This window comes from Pristiophorus japonicus, chromosome 5 (assembly GCF_044704955.1).
Source record: "Pristiophorus japonicus isolate sPriJap1 chromosome 5, sPriJap1.hap1, whole genome shotgun sequence".
NCBI lineage: Eukaryota > Metazoa > Chordata > Chondrichthyes > Pristiophoridae > Pristiophorus > Pristiophorus japonicus.
This window is the reverse complement of record NC_091981.1, coordinates 24,264,545-24,281,010: the sequence shown is the minus strand read 5'-3', so window position 1 is coordinate 24,281,010 and position 16,466 is coordinate 24,264,545. Positions and strand designations below refer to the sequence as shown.

At 42.4% G+C, this 16,466-nt stretch overlaps 1 protein-coding gene across 1 annotated transcript in view; it reads left to right on the top strand.

Annotated features, from left to right (window-relative positions):
- Window positions 1-15,975, top strand: part of LOC139264250 (leukocyte elastase inhibitor-like) — a 32,422-nt gene extending 16,447 nt beyond the window's left edge. The window contains exons 5-7 of the mRNA XM_070880410.1: window positions 5,341-5,483; window positions 13,343-13,510; window positions 14,686-15,975. Of these exons, the coding sequence (XP_070736511.1) occupies window positions 5,341-5,483; window positions 13,343-13,510; window positions 14,686-15,201 (827 nt within the window). The 3' untranslated portion in view covers window positions 15,202-15,975. The remainder of the gene's footprint in view (window positions 1-5,340; window positions 5,484-13,342; window positions 13,511-14,685) is intronic.
- The last annotated feature ends 491 nt before the right edge of the window (window positions 15,976-16,466 follow it).

The following is a 16,466-nucleotide window of genomic DNA, read 5'->3' as shown; positions in this document are numbered from 1 at the left end:
TGCACAATATTAAAAGTGCTTCAGCACTAACCCAAATGGCTTAACAGGCCAGGGAAAGGGCACCGAGGGTCTCTGACGCAGCACTCGAGGTCTTTGAGCGGGGGTGAATGCTGGTAGAGATGTCCTCTTGCCACTGGGGTCCAGGAGGCCCTCCAGAAATAAATATTTGGTACCAGATCAATGCCAGCAGCATTGCCCGCAAATCCTGGCTCCAGTGCACGAAGAAGTTTCATGACCTTAGACCAGTGGTCAAGGTCAGTCAATGCATCTTCAAAAGTCCTTTCCTACCAACTACACCAATAGCCTGAGGAGATTGAGATCATGAATATTTTATCCAGCAAATTTCATAATCATTAATCCTACAAATGAACTCTACGTGACATCATATTTTGGGTACATTTAATTGTTGATCAGAGCCTTGAAGATCAAGTGTAATCACTGCTCATAAACATGCTTCACTCCAGTGGTCTTGTTTGTAACTACTGAAAGATATCAGTAAATGGTATTATAAGAAAGATAAGGCTATGGAGTACAGGGGAAAAAAACGCTGTACGTCTGGCCAGTCCTGTCATTGGTTTATGGTACTAAAACATAACTTGGAGATTGCCGAGGTTTTGTAAAATGATTTTGTTAGAACAAAAAAACAAATTTTAAGATTAGCCATTATTTTCCAACTTAAACAGGAAATACAGCGCAGAAATAGGCCACTCAGCCCAACCTGTCCATGCCGGTGTTGATGCTCCACTCGAGCCTCCTCCCGTCCTTCCTTATCTAACTCTGTCAGTATAATCCTCTATGTGCAGCTCTGGAGCAATCTGCGCGATTGTCCCTGCCGTCCTATTTACAGCCAGCTCAGACCACCTTTTTCCCAGCGGTCATTCTGGTGGGCGGAGCAGCATCTTAGAGGCTCCTAGACCACCAAAATCCCACTTTTGGAGCCTCCGGCATGGGCGGGCAACAGGAAGTTGCGTAGGTGGTACTTCCCCAAAGAAACTCCCACCGGGCGGGACCTGGGCACCAGATAGGTAGTACATAAGGAATCTCGGCAAAGAAAATGTTTTTGGGCGGTACCTCGGCAGCTGTGGGTTCTATTGGGCAGCTCATTGACCAAGTTCAAGCCCATTCTCTCTCTATCTACTCTGTCGAAACTTTTCCTAATTTTAAAGACTTCTGTTAGATCATCCCTCAGCATTCTCTTTTCAAGAGAAAAGTGACCCAGTCTATTCATCATTTCCTGATAGATATACCCTCGCATTTCTGGTATCATCCTTGTAAATCTCTTTTGCACCCTCTTTAGTGCCTCTATCTGTTTCATAATATTGCGACCAGTATTCTATGCAGTACCAAGTGTAGTCTAACCAGGGTTCGATACAAGTTTAGCATAACTTCACTACTTTTCAATTCTATCCCTCTAGGAATAAACTCTAGTGGTTGGTTTCCTTTTTTAATGGCCGTGTTAACCTGTGGTGTTCTTTTTAGTGATTTGTGTATTTGTACACCCAGATTCTTTTGCTCTTCTACCCTATTTAGATTCTTCTTTTCCAAGTAATATGTGACCTCCTTATTTTTCTTACCAAAATGTAATACCTCACATGTATCTATGTTGAAATTCATTTGCCAATGATATGCCCATTTTGCAAGTTTATTAATAATATCTTGTAATTTGTTGCAGTCCCCTGCATTCTCTGTCTGTATTCATTAGTCTGTTATGTGGTACCTTATCGAAGGCCTTTTGGAAATCTAGATAAATTACATCCACTACATTACCATTCTCTACACTCGCTGTTACCAAATTCTTCAAAAAAATTCAATGAAGTTGGTCAAGCAAGACATTCCCTTTTTTGAAATCCATGCTGACTATTCATTATTATATTTTTGGTTTCTAGATGTTCTATTTTCTTCCTTTTTGTAGGCATTCCATTTTCTTCCATCCAACAAAGTTAAGATGACTGGTCCATAATTCCCAGAACATGTTCTATCTTCCTTCTTAAATATAAGTATTACTTTAGCTATTCGCCAGTGTTCTGGCACGACAACTTTTTTTAGTAATGTTTTGATACAAACTAATCCCTAACTGTACGAATTTAACATGGATATTCACCTATTTGGGAAATTGGAACATTGTCCTTCCACCACTGGGACCTGGGGTTTGAATGTGGCTCAGACTCAGGGGGTGAAAGTCTCCACTTTGTGACCTGAAATCTCCTTGGGCTGTCTCAATCTAATAGACATAGGCTCACAATGCAAACCTTGCCCCTAATTTGACAACATGGGGGCAAATTTCTGCAAAAGGTTTACCTGCTCATCCAACATAAATTTGGCAGAGCAGGAGCAAAAACCTTGGAAAGATGGTGTTGATGCTATGTTTATGGCAGTTTTCACAGTTTTTCCAGCTTTCCCAGATATGGCAGACGAGTGGGAGAACCTCTGCGGAAATTCACCCCCTATGTTGGTAATCTCACTGAGAAGCCACTGATATGGCAAATGTAAGAAAGGTATATTGTGTGGTAAAGGTTGTTCTTCTCAGGTGAGGGGTTCTAGCACACTGTTCGGCAGAATACAGGGAACTTACCCCTCATCTAACGATGCTGACAATGAAAGGATGAAAAGAGAAAGTATTTGATTTTCCAAGACTGAAGACCATTATATCAGTGGAAGTAACCATTCCATTTTCAGACCATCATATTGTGTCCACTCCAACACCACAAACATTAGCAACTGCATTTGATTTGATGGGCCTGTACTGGAATATACATGGCAGTTAAATTGGATGATGCTGGAAAAACCTGCGCGGGCACTGCAATATACCCTTTGAATTTATGCTGCTTGCTACATAAGTATAGAACACAGCCCAATGTGCTGCTGATAGGCTGTGCACTCAGCAGGGGGCCGAAGTTCGCGATGTTCGCGGGAGGCTTGCTTTACTTAAAGCTGGTCTGCACCTCTTAAAGGCAGTCTGCACCTCTTAAAGGTGAGCTGCCTTCTGGTGATGCAAAATATTAAAAGTGCTTCAGCACTAACCCAAATAGCTTAACAGGCCAGGGAAAGGGCACCGAGGGTCTCTGACGCAGCACTCGAGGTCTTAGAGCGGGGGTGAATGCTGGTAGAGATGTCCTCTTGCCACTGGGGTCCAGGAGGCCCTCCAGAAATAAATATTTGGTACCAGATCAATGCCAGCAGCGTTGCCCGCAAATCCTGTCTCCAGCGCACGAAGAAGTTTCATGACCTTAGACCAGTGGTCAAGGTCAGTCAATGCATCTTCAAAAGTCCTTTCCTACCAACTACACCAATAGCCTGAGGAGATTGAGATCATGAATATTTTATCCAGCAAATTTCATAATCATTAATCCAACAAATGAACTCTACGTGACATCATATTTTGAGTACATTTAATTGTTGATCAGAGCCTTGAAGATCAAGTGTAATCACTGCTCATAAACATGCTTCACTCCAGTGGTCTTGTTTGTAACTACTGAAAGATAGCAGTAAATGGTATTATAAGAAAGATAAGGCTATGGAGTACAGGAAAAAAAACGCTGTTCATCTGGCCATTCCTGTCATTGGTTTATGTACTAAAACATACCTTGGAGATTACCGAGGTTTTTTAAAATGATTTTGTTAGAACAAAAAAACAAATTTTAAGAATAGCCATTATTTTCCAACTTGCACAGGAAATACAGCGCAGAAATAGGCCACTCAGCCCAACCTGTCCATGCCGGTGTTGATGCTCCACTCGAGCCTCCTCCCGTCTTTCCTTATCTAACTCTGTCAGTATAATCCTCTATGTGCAGCTCTGGGGCACTCTGCGCGATTGTCCCTGCCGTCCTATTTACAGCCAGCTCAGACCACCTTTTTCCCAGCATTCATTCTGTCGGGTGGAGCAGCATCTTAGAGGCTCCTAGACCACCAAAATCCCACTTTTGGAGCCTCCGGCATGGGCGGGCAACAGGAAGTTGCGTAGGTGGTACTTCCCCGAAGAAACTCCCACCGGGCGGGACCTGAGCACCAGATAGGTGGTACATAAGGAATCTCGGCAAAGAAAATTTTTTTGGGCGGTACCTCGGCAGCTGTGGGTTCTATTGGGCAGCTCATTGACCAAGTTCAAGCCCATTCTCTCTCTATCTACTCTATCGAAACCTTTCCTAATTTTAAAGACTTCTGTTAGATCATCCCTCAGCATTCTCTTTTCAAGAGAAAAGTGACCCAGTCTATTCATCATTTCCTGATAGATATACCCTCGCATTTCTGGTATCATCCTTGTAAATCTCTTTTGCACCCTCTTTAGTGCCTCTATCTGTTTCATAATATTGCGACCAGTATTGTATGCAGTACCAAGTGTAGTCTAACCAGGGTTCGATACAAGTTTAGCATAACTTCACTACTTTTCAATTCTATCCCTCTAGAAATAAACTCTAGTGGTTGGTTTCCTTTTTTAATGGCCGTGTTAACCTGTGGTGTTCTTTTTAGTGATTTGTGTATTTGTACACCCAGATTCTTTTGCTCTTCTACCCTATTTAGATTCTTCTTTTCCAAGTAATATGTGACCTCCTTATTTTTCTTACCAAAATGTAATACCTCACATGTATCTCTGTTGAAATTCATTTGCCAATGATATGCCCATTCTGCAAGTTTATTAATAATATCTTGTAATTTGTTGCAGTCCCCTGCATTCTCTGTCTGTATTCATTAGTCTGTTATGTGGTACCTTATCGAAGGCCTTTTGAAAATCTAGATAAATTACATCTACTACATTACCATTCTCTACACTCGCTGTTATCAAATTCTTCAAAAAATTCAATGAAGTTGGTCAAGCAAGAATTTCCCTTTTGAAATCCATGCTGACTATTCATTATTATATTTTTGGTTTCTAGATGTTCTATTTTCTTCCTTTTTGTAGGCATTCTATTTTCTTCCATCCAACAAAGTTAAGATGACTGGTCCATAATTCCCAGAACATGTTCTATCTCCCTTCTTAAATATAAGTATTACTTTAGCTATTCGCCAGTGTTCTGGCACGACAACTTTTTTTAGTAATGTTTTGATACAAACTAATCCCTAACTGTACGAATTTAACATGGATATTAACCTATTTGGGAAATTGGAACATATACACCAGTATGTTGATGTTCTGTGGGAAAGCCTCCTGCTTTATAACTATTCCAAGGTAAAACATTTTTTAAAGATGTAACCAAAAATGTTTGGCAACTATGAATTTGATATGTTTCTCTCTTTCCTTCTGAAGTTTAAATTTAGAATATAAATTACTGAAGGTTAAAACTTTCCTAACCTTTTATCTGCTGTTGTGTACTATGTCAATATCCTGAATCTATTTCCATTCAGGTAAGATCCAAGACCTGCTGGCTCAAGGTTCAGTTGGCAGCGATACCAAACTCGTGTTGGTGAATGCCATCTACTTCAAAGGAAGCTGGGCTGAGAAGTTTAATGAACAATTCACAAAGGAGATGCCATTCAGACTGAGTAAGGTATTCGAAGCTAAGTCCCAATACTGAACTGAGTTATTTTGTCTTTTTAATTCTTTCAGCATAAGAAAACAAGTTTTGGTCTTGATTACTTGAATCAACAGTAATTGGAGTTAAATTGGAAACAAAATCATAGGGCCCCAAATATGATCAAAGCCAAGTTCCGCCCATTTACCGTCGAAAAGACCGCTAACATCCTGACGATACTTTAGGCGGAAGTTTGCTGAAAAAAAATCGGGAAAAAAACGCTCGTCGGAAAAAATGGGCATTACACGGTGATTCTGGATAGTAGAGGGCGGTAGGTCAGATTCTCAGCGGCAAATGCAATCCTCGACAAAGTAATGCCGAGGCTGGAGTCGGGCCCAGGGAGGGGAGCACGCACACAAAAAAAAATGTTCAACAAAACATGGCAAAACCTTTAGAAGACTCTTTTAAACAAAATTGCTGCATAAAATTAAAGAGAAACATCTCACTAACCTTTTCTTGCAGGACTTCATACCTACTGTCCAGGTAAGACCTGCTTCCATGCAGCGGTCTTTTCTCCTGCAGGAGCGGAGGACCGCTCAGATTAAACTCTGGTGGGAGCGGGCGGAAGGACTTTTTTTGGCGTTGCATGCCAGCGGATGGTCCCCAGCGGTCCTTTCAAACCGCCAGAGTGAGGGCCTCACCAATCTCGCACAGAGGGGCGAGCGCTAAAAAAACGGGTAGACCGACGAGAACACTCGGCGGCAGCCGGCGGTAGGGTGATCAAATTCGGCCCCATTAGAATGGTTACACCAAAGGAGGCCATTTGGCCCAATATCTACAGGTATATAAAAAGGGAAAAAAGGAAGAGAGTAACTAAAATAAATGTTGGTCCCTTGGAAGATGCAACTAGGGAAGTAATATTGGGAAAAGGAGGATATGATCAAAACCAAATATTTTGTATCGGTCTTTACGGTAGAAGGCACTAAAAGCATCCCAATAACAGTAGAAAATCAGGGGAAAAGGAAGGAAGGGAGGAAATTAAAACAATCATTCACACTAGACAAAAAATCACTAAGCAAATTAATCGGACTAAAGGCTGACAAGTCCCCAAGACCTGATGGCCTGCATCCACGAGTCTTAAAATAGACTGCAGAGATAGTGGATGCATTGGTTGTAATCTTACAAAATTCCCTAGATTCTGGAAAGCTCCCAGAGGATTAGAAAACCGTAAATGTGACGCCCATATTCAAGAAAGGAAGGAGACAGAATGCAGGAAACTATAGGCCAGTTAGCCTAACATCTGTCAGAGGGAAAATGCTGGAATCCATTATTAAGGAAGTAGTAGCAGGACATTTTATTGTTGTTTTCTAAATCAAGCAGAGTCAACATGGTTTTATGAAAGACAAATTGTCAAATTTGACAAATTTTAGAGTTCTTTGAGGATGTAACAAGCAGGGTGGACAAAGGAGAACAAGTAGATTTCCAAAAGGCATTTGACAAGGTGCCACATAAAAGGTTATTACACAAGATAAGAACTCAGGGGTTGGGGGTAATATATTAGCATGGTAGAGGATTGGCTAACTAACAGAAAATAGAGAGTCAGGATAAATGGGTCATTTTCAGGTTGGCAAACTGTAACTCCTGGTATGCCACAGCGATTGGTGCTGGGGCCTCAACTATTTACAATCTATATTAATGACTTGGATGAAGAGACCAAATATATTGTAGCCAAATTTGCTCACAACATAAAGATGAGTGGGAAGTTGTGAGGAGAACACAGAGTCTGAAAAGGGATATATATATAGGCTAAGTGAGTGAGCAAAAATTAGGCCTATGGAGCATAATATGGGAAAATGAGAGGTTATCTACTTTGGTAGCAAGAATAAAATATTATTTAATTAGAGACTACAGAATGCTGCAGTACAGATGGATCAGGGGGTCCTTGTACATGAAACACAAAGTTAGCGTGCAGGTACAGGAAGTAATTGGGGAGGCAAATGGAATGTTGGCCTTTATTTCAAGGGAGATGGAGTATAGAAGTAGGGAACTCTTGCTACAACTGTCCTAGACATTGGTGAGATCTCAGCTGGAGTACTGCGCACAGTTTTGGTCTCCTTATTTAAGGAGAGATATACTTGCATTAGAGGCAGTTCAGAGAAGGTTCACTAGATTGATTTCTGGGATGAAGTGGTTATCTTATGAGGGAAGGTTGGGCCTGTACTCATTGGAGTTTAGAAGAATGAGAAGTGATCTGAAACATATAAGATTCTGAGGGGGCTTGACAGGGTAGATGCTGAGAGGATGTTTCCAATCATGGGGGAATCTAGAACTAGGGGGCATCATTTCAGAATAAGGGGTTGCCCATTTAACATGGAGATGAGGAGGAAATTCTTCTCTCAGAGGGTTGTGAATCTTTGGAATTCCCTACCCCAGAGAGCTGTGGAGGCTAAGTCATTGAATATATTCAACGCTCAGATAGATAGATTATTGACCTATAGGGTAGTCAAGAATTATGGGGAACAGGCAGGAAAGTGGAGTTGAGGCCAAGATCAGATCAGCCATAATCCTATTGAATGGCGGAGCAGGCTAGAGGGGCCAAATGGTCTACTCCTGCTCTTATTTCTTATGGCCTGTCAAACCCGTGCTGGCTCTCTGCAAGAGCTCTTCAGCTAGTTTCACTCGCCTACCCTTTTCCCATAGCCCTGCATTTTTTTCCTTCAGGTACTTATCCAATTCCCTTTTGAATGCCATAATTAAGTCTGCCTCCACATCGTTTCAGGCAGCGCATTCCTCCTAACCACTCACTGCATAAAAAGGTTTTCCTCATGTCATCTTTGTTTTTTTTGCCAATCACCTTAAATCTGTGTCCTCTGGTTCTCGACCTTTCCGCCAATGGGAACAGTTGCCCTCTATCTCCTCTGTCTAGACTCCTCATGATTTTGAATGCCTCTCTCAAATCTCCTCTCAACCTTCTCTGCTCTAAGGAAAACAACCCCAGCTTCTCCAGTCTATCCACGGAGCTCACTCTGTTTCCATTCAGGTAAGCTCCAAGGCCTGTTGCCTTCAACAAGCAAATTTGTTTTGAAGGATTTGGGGGCATTGTGGTATTTCTGTCAGTGAGAGACATGGGGCTAGACCTGCACTTTTTTTGCATGCTTAACACCCATTTAACCGCTGAAATGATGTATAACGCTCATATATCCTCCATTTAGCCATAAAATAAAACTGATGTCCATTTTTAGAAAACTTATTTCTGAACGTTATTTTCCCCATGTGCTTAACGCCAGGAAAAAATATTACCGCCCGCCCATTTCTTTGGAGCGGAATCATCAGAATGGGCGGAATCATCAGAATGGGCGAAATCAACGCCCAGAATAGCGCCCAGCGTTAATCCGCATCGAATTAACGCCAAGATTCAATATTAACGCCCGCCCACTTTTTGTTGTTGTGAAGAGCATGTTTACTGAAATGAACATTCGGCAGATCGCCCAGCGTCAATTTCACCACCTCACACACATATTGCCCACAATAACGTTCGCCCAAAAAGCTGTTCACAAAATGTGGAACTGTTCTGAACAAACACCAGCAGTATGGTTGGCATTTTTTAAATCCCACTCTTACGTGAGGAGCTGATAGCTTAACGATTTGCCTGAAAGAACGTTGGTGAGTGACAACGCTGACACACTGCTGTGTGGGTGCAGCTCAGACATCAATGGTGCCCATCACCTTGGTGCCAGTTAACGTTTATGTTGATTCATGTTAAGTTGTATTTAACCCTTTCATTGTAAGGAATCACCAGTGTGTAACGGTGCAGCTATCTGAGACAATGCGCAACAAGGTTATGTTCAATAACAAAAATTTAATACCAGCATTGCTCTGAAATCATAAGCATCACAGGCAATAACACCCAACCCCTGCCCACACCCCACTTTTTCCACCATTGACATAAATCACATGTTCAACATGTCCAGCAACACAGAGTACAAAGGCAAAGCAAGAGCGCGGTCCCCAGCCCCCATACATTGCAACATATTGCATACACCCAGATGGAGATATAACACAGCCATCACCTGCAGACATGCACCTCACATTCCTCCCCCCCACCCCCCTCCCGTTCTTCGCACCCCCCCCCCCCTCTCTAACCCTTCCCCTCCTCGCTCCAAGGCGCCTGACTGAGAAGCTCCTCAGGCGGTATCTCATTGGGGGTGATGAAGCAGATGCTATCGTTGGACGGGTACGGGAGCGGGGGATGCCGAGGGGGCAACATTCTGTGATGCAGAAGCAGGATCTTGGTCCTTGCTCTCATCTGTTGTTCACAGTGGTGGTGCGGAACCTAGGGGTGGAGTGCCGTGCTCGGGGACCACTGGGAGGCCTGTGGCAGCAGTGTTTCTGGCTATCGCATTCAGGGACTCCGCCATCCGCGGAATGTACTCAGTCATGGTGCCGGAGATGGTGGCCAGCTGTCGGGATATGCCCCCCAATACTTCGATGAGCCGATCACCAATGTCTACAGTCCTCCTGGACAACTGTACCATCTCTCCGCTGTCATGTGGCGTCGTAGCACAGACCTGCCGCGTCCACGAGGCCTCCGCGGGGTTGGCGCTGTCCTGGGGATAAATGGCGTGCCCTGTGGCGAGGTGCTTGGGCCCGGTACCTCCAGAGTGGAAGCGGGAATGACTGGAGGAGCACTAGATGGCCTTGGGGTGGAATGGCTTCTGGAGCGAGGCGATGGAGGTTCCTCGAAGTCCGCGCTCTCATCCATGGAGAACAGATCCAACAGATTGACGGGCGAGAATCTGACCTCCTCAGAGCAGATGTAGTAGGATCCTCCACCGACTCCTGCCCCGCGCCCCCATCTTCTGGCCTCTCTGTTCTTGCCTTGGGACGCACTGCTGGCTGAGCTGCAAAACACAAATGAGACTATTCGAGGAGAAGGGGGTGCGAGGGTCACAAGTGAGTCCAGCACTACACACAGCATATGCACGACAAACGCACCACCACTATCAAAAGCATCACAACATCACATTTCATGACCATCAAAACATTTGCATTGCAATGATTTTCATTAGGCCATCATTATTTATATGACAATTTTAGAAATTATCTATCACATATGATTGTTCGGATATGAGTGGCTGTTCACATCACGCAATGGTGTAAGCTTTACTCACGTGGCATCACTTCAGGGTCTGCAGATGCGTCCGTGGCTGTCCGTGTGTGCTTCCGTCTGAGCGCGAGCACAGGCTCCTCCATGTCAGTGATGTCGCTGGGGACTGGTGGCCATTGCTAGGTACTATCACAGGCACTGATACAACACATAACCGACAGATATAATCATGATTATTATGAAAATTATCATTCTTTACCTAACGATGTACACCATGACTGCAGGCTTTGAGTAAAACATTCCCGGTAAAAGTGAAAGACCTCACATCTGATGATAGTCACTCATGACTGTTACAAATCAAATTATATAAATACACAAATACATATACCGTATATACTCGCGTATCATGCGACTTTTGAAGACCTAAATTGTAACCTAAATTTGGGGGGTAGCATGATACGCGAGATACAAAATTTGGGGGTGTGAAGTGCTGGCCAAGATTAGGCTGTTAGGCTGTTAAGCAGACCGTATCCATTTACGGTAAGTCAAATAGTACATATGTATATCAAATAAAGATGATTTTGATAAAACTGCTGTTTTACTTGCTGATACACACGTAATGTTTACGCTTTCCAAATCAGCTGAGAGGCTAACTACCAAAGGAAAACAGAAACGATTCTTAATGAAACTATTACCGGTATATTTATTTTTTTAAATGCTTTAACAATCAAATCTCCATCTATCTCAGCCCATGCTTCTTTTACCCACAAACACAGTAGAGGCAAATCCGGAGCCTTCATATTCCCTCCCTTCGTAAATGATTTCTCTCCTTCCATCATCCAGTCATTCCATTTCTTTCTTATATTGTCTTTAAATGGCTTATTAATGGATACGTCAAGTGGCTGAACGCCACTAGTCAAGCCAGCTGGAATGATTGCTATATTGGTGTTCGATTCGCGAACAGCTTTCACAACAGAATCCACTCGATGTGACCTAAACATATCCCACACAAGTAAACTTTTTTGGCGTCGTAAACCACCTGCTCTTGATTCCCAAACTCTCTTCAGCCAAATCTTGCAGCCATTATCGTTCATCCATCCTTTTTCGTTTCATGATTCGGTTGTTAAGATCTGTATTCGATCGTTGTTATGTGTTAGGGTACTTGTTACGTGTTGGGTACTTGTTAAACTTGTTTGAAAGTCTAGCCTAGTGTCATCTGGTATCTCAAAAAAGTGACTCGCATGATACATGAGATATATGATAAAATCATGTTTTGGGGACGAAAAGTTAGGGGTCGCATGATACGTGAGATCGTAGGATACGTGAGTATATACGGTAAATCAATGTAATACTTATTCTTGCGGATTCCACAAGCTCGTTCCATTGTTCGCGGCATTTGTTTCCCTCACGCACCTTGTTGGTCACCGACGAGATCACCTCTGCTATTTTGGTCCATATCTTCTGGTATGCCTTTAGGGTGGGCTTCCCACGCCCTCCCTGTATCAAATCACCCCAGCGTAACTCGACCTCCTGTAGGAGGGAGGCATTTGCCTCATCCGAGAAACTCCTGGCTCTTTTGCTGCCTCCAATGTGCTCCTCTCCCACCTCACTGCTCTCTCCAGCGTCAGTCTCCACAGCATGCTGTGATGCCTCCTCCTCTCTCTCCATTATAGGCCAAATTTGGTCAAATATGTGGCTGGTAAAAGCTACTTTTTGTTTCCCTACTTGCTGTAGAACTCTAAGGTCTTCCTCCTTCCTTCCAAAGCAGCCACACCACACCCAGACATGCCTTCAGTCCCTCTGAGTTCCCTCTCTGTCTCCTCTTCTGCACATGTCATGATGACACTTGACCTCCAGAATCACGAGAATCGAGCGTTGCCATGCCGTTGCTAAGGACAGCCACACTTTATGGCAGAAGGTCAAAAAAAATTTACGCTACCGTCCATTTTATATCGCTCGCAATAACACCCATTTTCAAAAGTGGAAACTAGGTGCTTTGAGAATGGGCGAGAAGCTGGCGATCTGAAAACCTATTTTTAATGCCCATGCCAGAAATATTGCCCATTTTTGGATGATAACCACAAAAGTGCAGGTTTTAGCTCATGAGATGGTGAAAGTCTGAAACAAAGACAGTCCGATAACATTGTGTATTTCAACTCCGGAGACTTGTCAATCCACAGTGACAATGTGTCTAGATAACAATATTCTATGTTCAGGGAATTTAGAAGAACCAAACTTGTTTTTTGATATAATGATTGATTTTAAGTGACCTATTGCCAGGGTACCAGAATAAAGGTGACCACATTTTAGAACCAGGAAATATTCTGAACTACAAGTGGGCCTTCTCCCACAGAGTGTTTTGTTTATTCAAAGCCAACAATGTATTTTGATCAGTCCAGAGATGTAAATTAGTAACGTGGCTTATTGACTAAATGATCTATGGACGATACTTCATTGCATCTTTCAGAAGAGTGCACGCCACACACACAAACATATGTACAATAGATTGGGTAAAATAGATTGCTTGTAAAGCATCCTTACTGCTTACAACGATATAGCAGTGAGTACTCTTGTCAAACTTTAGGCAATTATGAGGGTCTCTTTCGGACTAGTGCACTAAAACATGATACAACAATGTGTCTATTTTGCCGGTTACAGCATCATCTGTGTTTTTACCTATATGTTTATCTTTTCTTTTAAATAATTCCTGTACCTTTCTCCTTCAACGCTTTCTTTGAATAGTTTAAATTTCAAAAGAATTACATGCAATGAATGTTACTATTTATAGACTGAAAGAAGGCCGGTGAAAATGATGTACCAAAAGGGGAAGTTACTTATCCATCACGTACCTGAAGTTAAAATTCAAGTTCTTGAGCTTCCATACGTTGATGAAGAATTAAGTATGATCATCTTGTTACCAGATGACATCATGGATGATTCCACAGGTCTCCAAAAGGTATTGTATCTTTTTAGGTTGTAACTATTTGTAACACGAGAGTTCTGATTGGTCCCCTTGGAGGTCAAGACACACCCAGCAGTCTGTCGATAATGTGTAATTAGATCCTGCCTGCCTGAGTAATCGAGATCTTTGCAATGTGTGATTTGATCCATTATACAACTACTAGCCGTTCATTGAGGGTAGAAGATGAGAGGCTGGCCAGGAGAATATTGGAACAGTCGAGTCTGGAAAATAACACATAAATGTAATGTTAGGCATGTTTAGGACGATGCACAGAATATGCTCATAATTTTAAATTCATTAATTTATTGCCCATCCCTAGTAACCTGAGGGAGGTGGTAGTGAGCTGCTTTCTTGAACCGCTGCGGTCTAGAGTCGGTGATGGGGTGGGGGAGGAGAGGGTTAACGTAGTGCAGGTGTAAAGGGGGTGGGGGAGGAAGAACGTGATTCAGGCCCGACAAAAGGTGGAAGAATGCGATTGATCTTCCCATCTGGATCATGTTCTTGCTCTCATCCCCTCATTCGCCCGCCTCCCCCGTCCTTTGGACCTAGATCACATTTTTCTCCCACCTAGGTCTCAACTGTGCTCTCTCGTCACTCTGTTACTGTATAATGCACTATTCTTTATAGAATGCCTTTCTGTGTAATGATAACTCAACCCTGGACTAGGAAAGGAAAATCAGGCAGGAATTCTACCTGTGATTGCTATCCAGCACACCCTCCTCAAAGCACATCCATCCAGCCTGTCCCACATAATTGTGACACCTTGTATCTCACAATATATACACTCTCCACCAGTGTTCCTGTTGAGCCGTGTTGCCGCGCAGCGGTCTGGAACTCCTGTGTAGGCCGCTCACCGGCTTTTAAATGGACAAAATTGTGCATGCGCAGAAGTGTGAATGGGCCGCGCAGCACATTAAAGGGGCCACGCAACCAATAAAAATTTAGAGGGAACATCGCTCTCCATCCCACCCAAAAATAATGTGGTCTCCTGGGCAAGGCAAAAAAACAGATTTAAAATCCAGACCAATTTGGTGGAAAAATCTGAGAAATTGCTCTCGATCTTCCCGTGCAATCAAACCCAGTCCAGGAGATCACTCTGGCCCTTTCCTTTGTAACTGGGCTTTTCTTGTTTTGGTCTCTAACTGATGTTTTCTGTTTTGGTCTATTAGCTGGAGCAGGAACTTACATTAGAAAAGCTGCAAGAATGGACACTTCAAAACCGTATGCGCAAAATGGATGTTCAGGTTCGTCTGCCCAAATTTAAACTGGAAGATGACTATGAGCTCAACTCACTTCTGTCCAGTTTAGGCATGCGAGATCTTTTCAATGTTTCTAAGGCAGATCTATCTGGAATGTCTGAGGCTCGTGACTTATTCGTGACCAAAGTTATTCACAAGTCTTTTGTGGAGGTGAATGAGGAAGGAACTGAAGCAGCAGGTTCTACAGCGGTGATGATAGAGCTCACAAGCATTAACTTACAGCCTGACAAGATTTTCACTGCTGATCATCCCTTCCTCTTTTTCATTCGACACAACAAAACCAATAGCATTCTGTTCTTTGGCAGATACACTTCTCCCAAACCCGACACTTCTCCCAAACCCGACACTTCTCCCAAACCCGACACCTTTTCCCAAACCCAACAGTTCTCCCAAATCCAACAGTCTCCCAAACCTGGAACTAAGTAACGCTGCATGGCAAAGCGCGAAAGCAAAATGCGGAAATCATCTTCATGATGATTTAAAGATCTGTTGATGAACGTATTTTACTTTCTTAAATGTCCTTTAGCTCAAAAATATGTCAAATAAAAAATGTCCATTAAAATCAATGCGAAATATGGGTCAGTGATTAATGATTTAGAATCTTTAAGGATAGATTTATCACTTTCTGTTTACTTTTATCTGAAAATAATACATGAACTGATAATGAAAACCGACAATAAATTAACGACAAAATGCAATTGCATTTGTATTAATGATGTGTTTCAGTAACTCACTGGTCAGTTACTGTAACTCCAGGTTACGATTGATAAACCACCGATGTAAAATGTACTGCAAAGCCTGGCACTTCGGACCTTCCTTCACACCTGACTTTATGTCTAATATTGGGGTATGAGTAGTTTATCAATGGGTATAGCATCTCGTGTTTCTTTTTTCTGTGATGACAATTACAAATAGCTTTAATGCTGAGTTTTACAATATGCAATTTTTTTTAGCAAATCCAATTTTGCCAGTCCTCTGTCTGAAAACAAAATAGCAAAGCTGGGGTGAAAGGTTGGAAATAAAAGATTTAAAACTTTATTTCCTTTTTGTATAAAGGTTACCTGCTCTATTTACAATGTAGACCAACATTCCTGCTTTTGAGTTTTAAGTTTCAAATGAACTTTTTTATATTTTTTGGAATTAAAAAAAATAGAAAATAGTGAATCATTAAATGCAAAAAAATAATCTTAATGGTGATTGAAGATATGTTAGATGAACGCAATTTACTTGTTAAATCTTCTGTATCTCAAAACTTTTTCAAATAAAAAGTGTCAATTAAATGAATACAAAATATGGTTCAATGATTTATTGTTTTGGAATCTTTGAGGATAGATTGATTGCTTTCTGATTTTAAAGATTTAAACCTTTTCCCTTATTTTGTATCAAGCTCTGTTTGCAATATCGACCAAAATCCTTACTTTTGGATTTTCAATTTCAACTGAACTGTTTTTTTGGAATTAAAAATGGAAAATACTAACTGGGGTCACTAACTGGTCAGGTCAGCTCAAAGATGGCGGTCCTAGCATGGTGCGGGCAACCATTGTATAGCCCAGCACTCCGTCTTGGGTGCTGGGCTGCTGGGCCGCTCGCACGCTGCCCTGGTGTTCCGCTGCTGAAACCATCATTCATACCTTTGTCACCTCCAGACTTGACTACTCTAACTCATTCCTGGCCATCCTTCCACCTTCCAC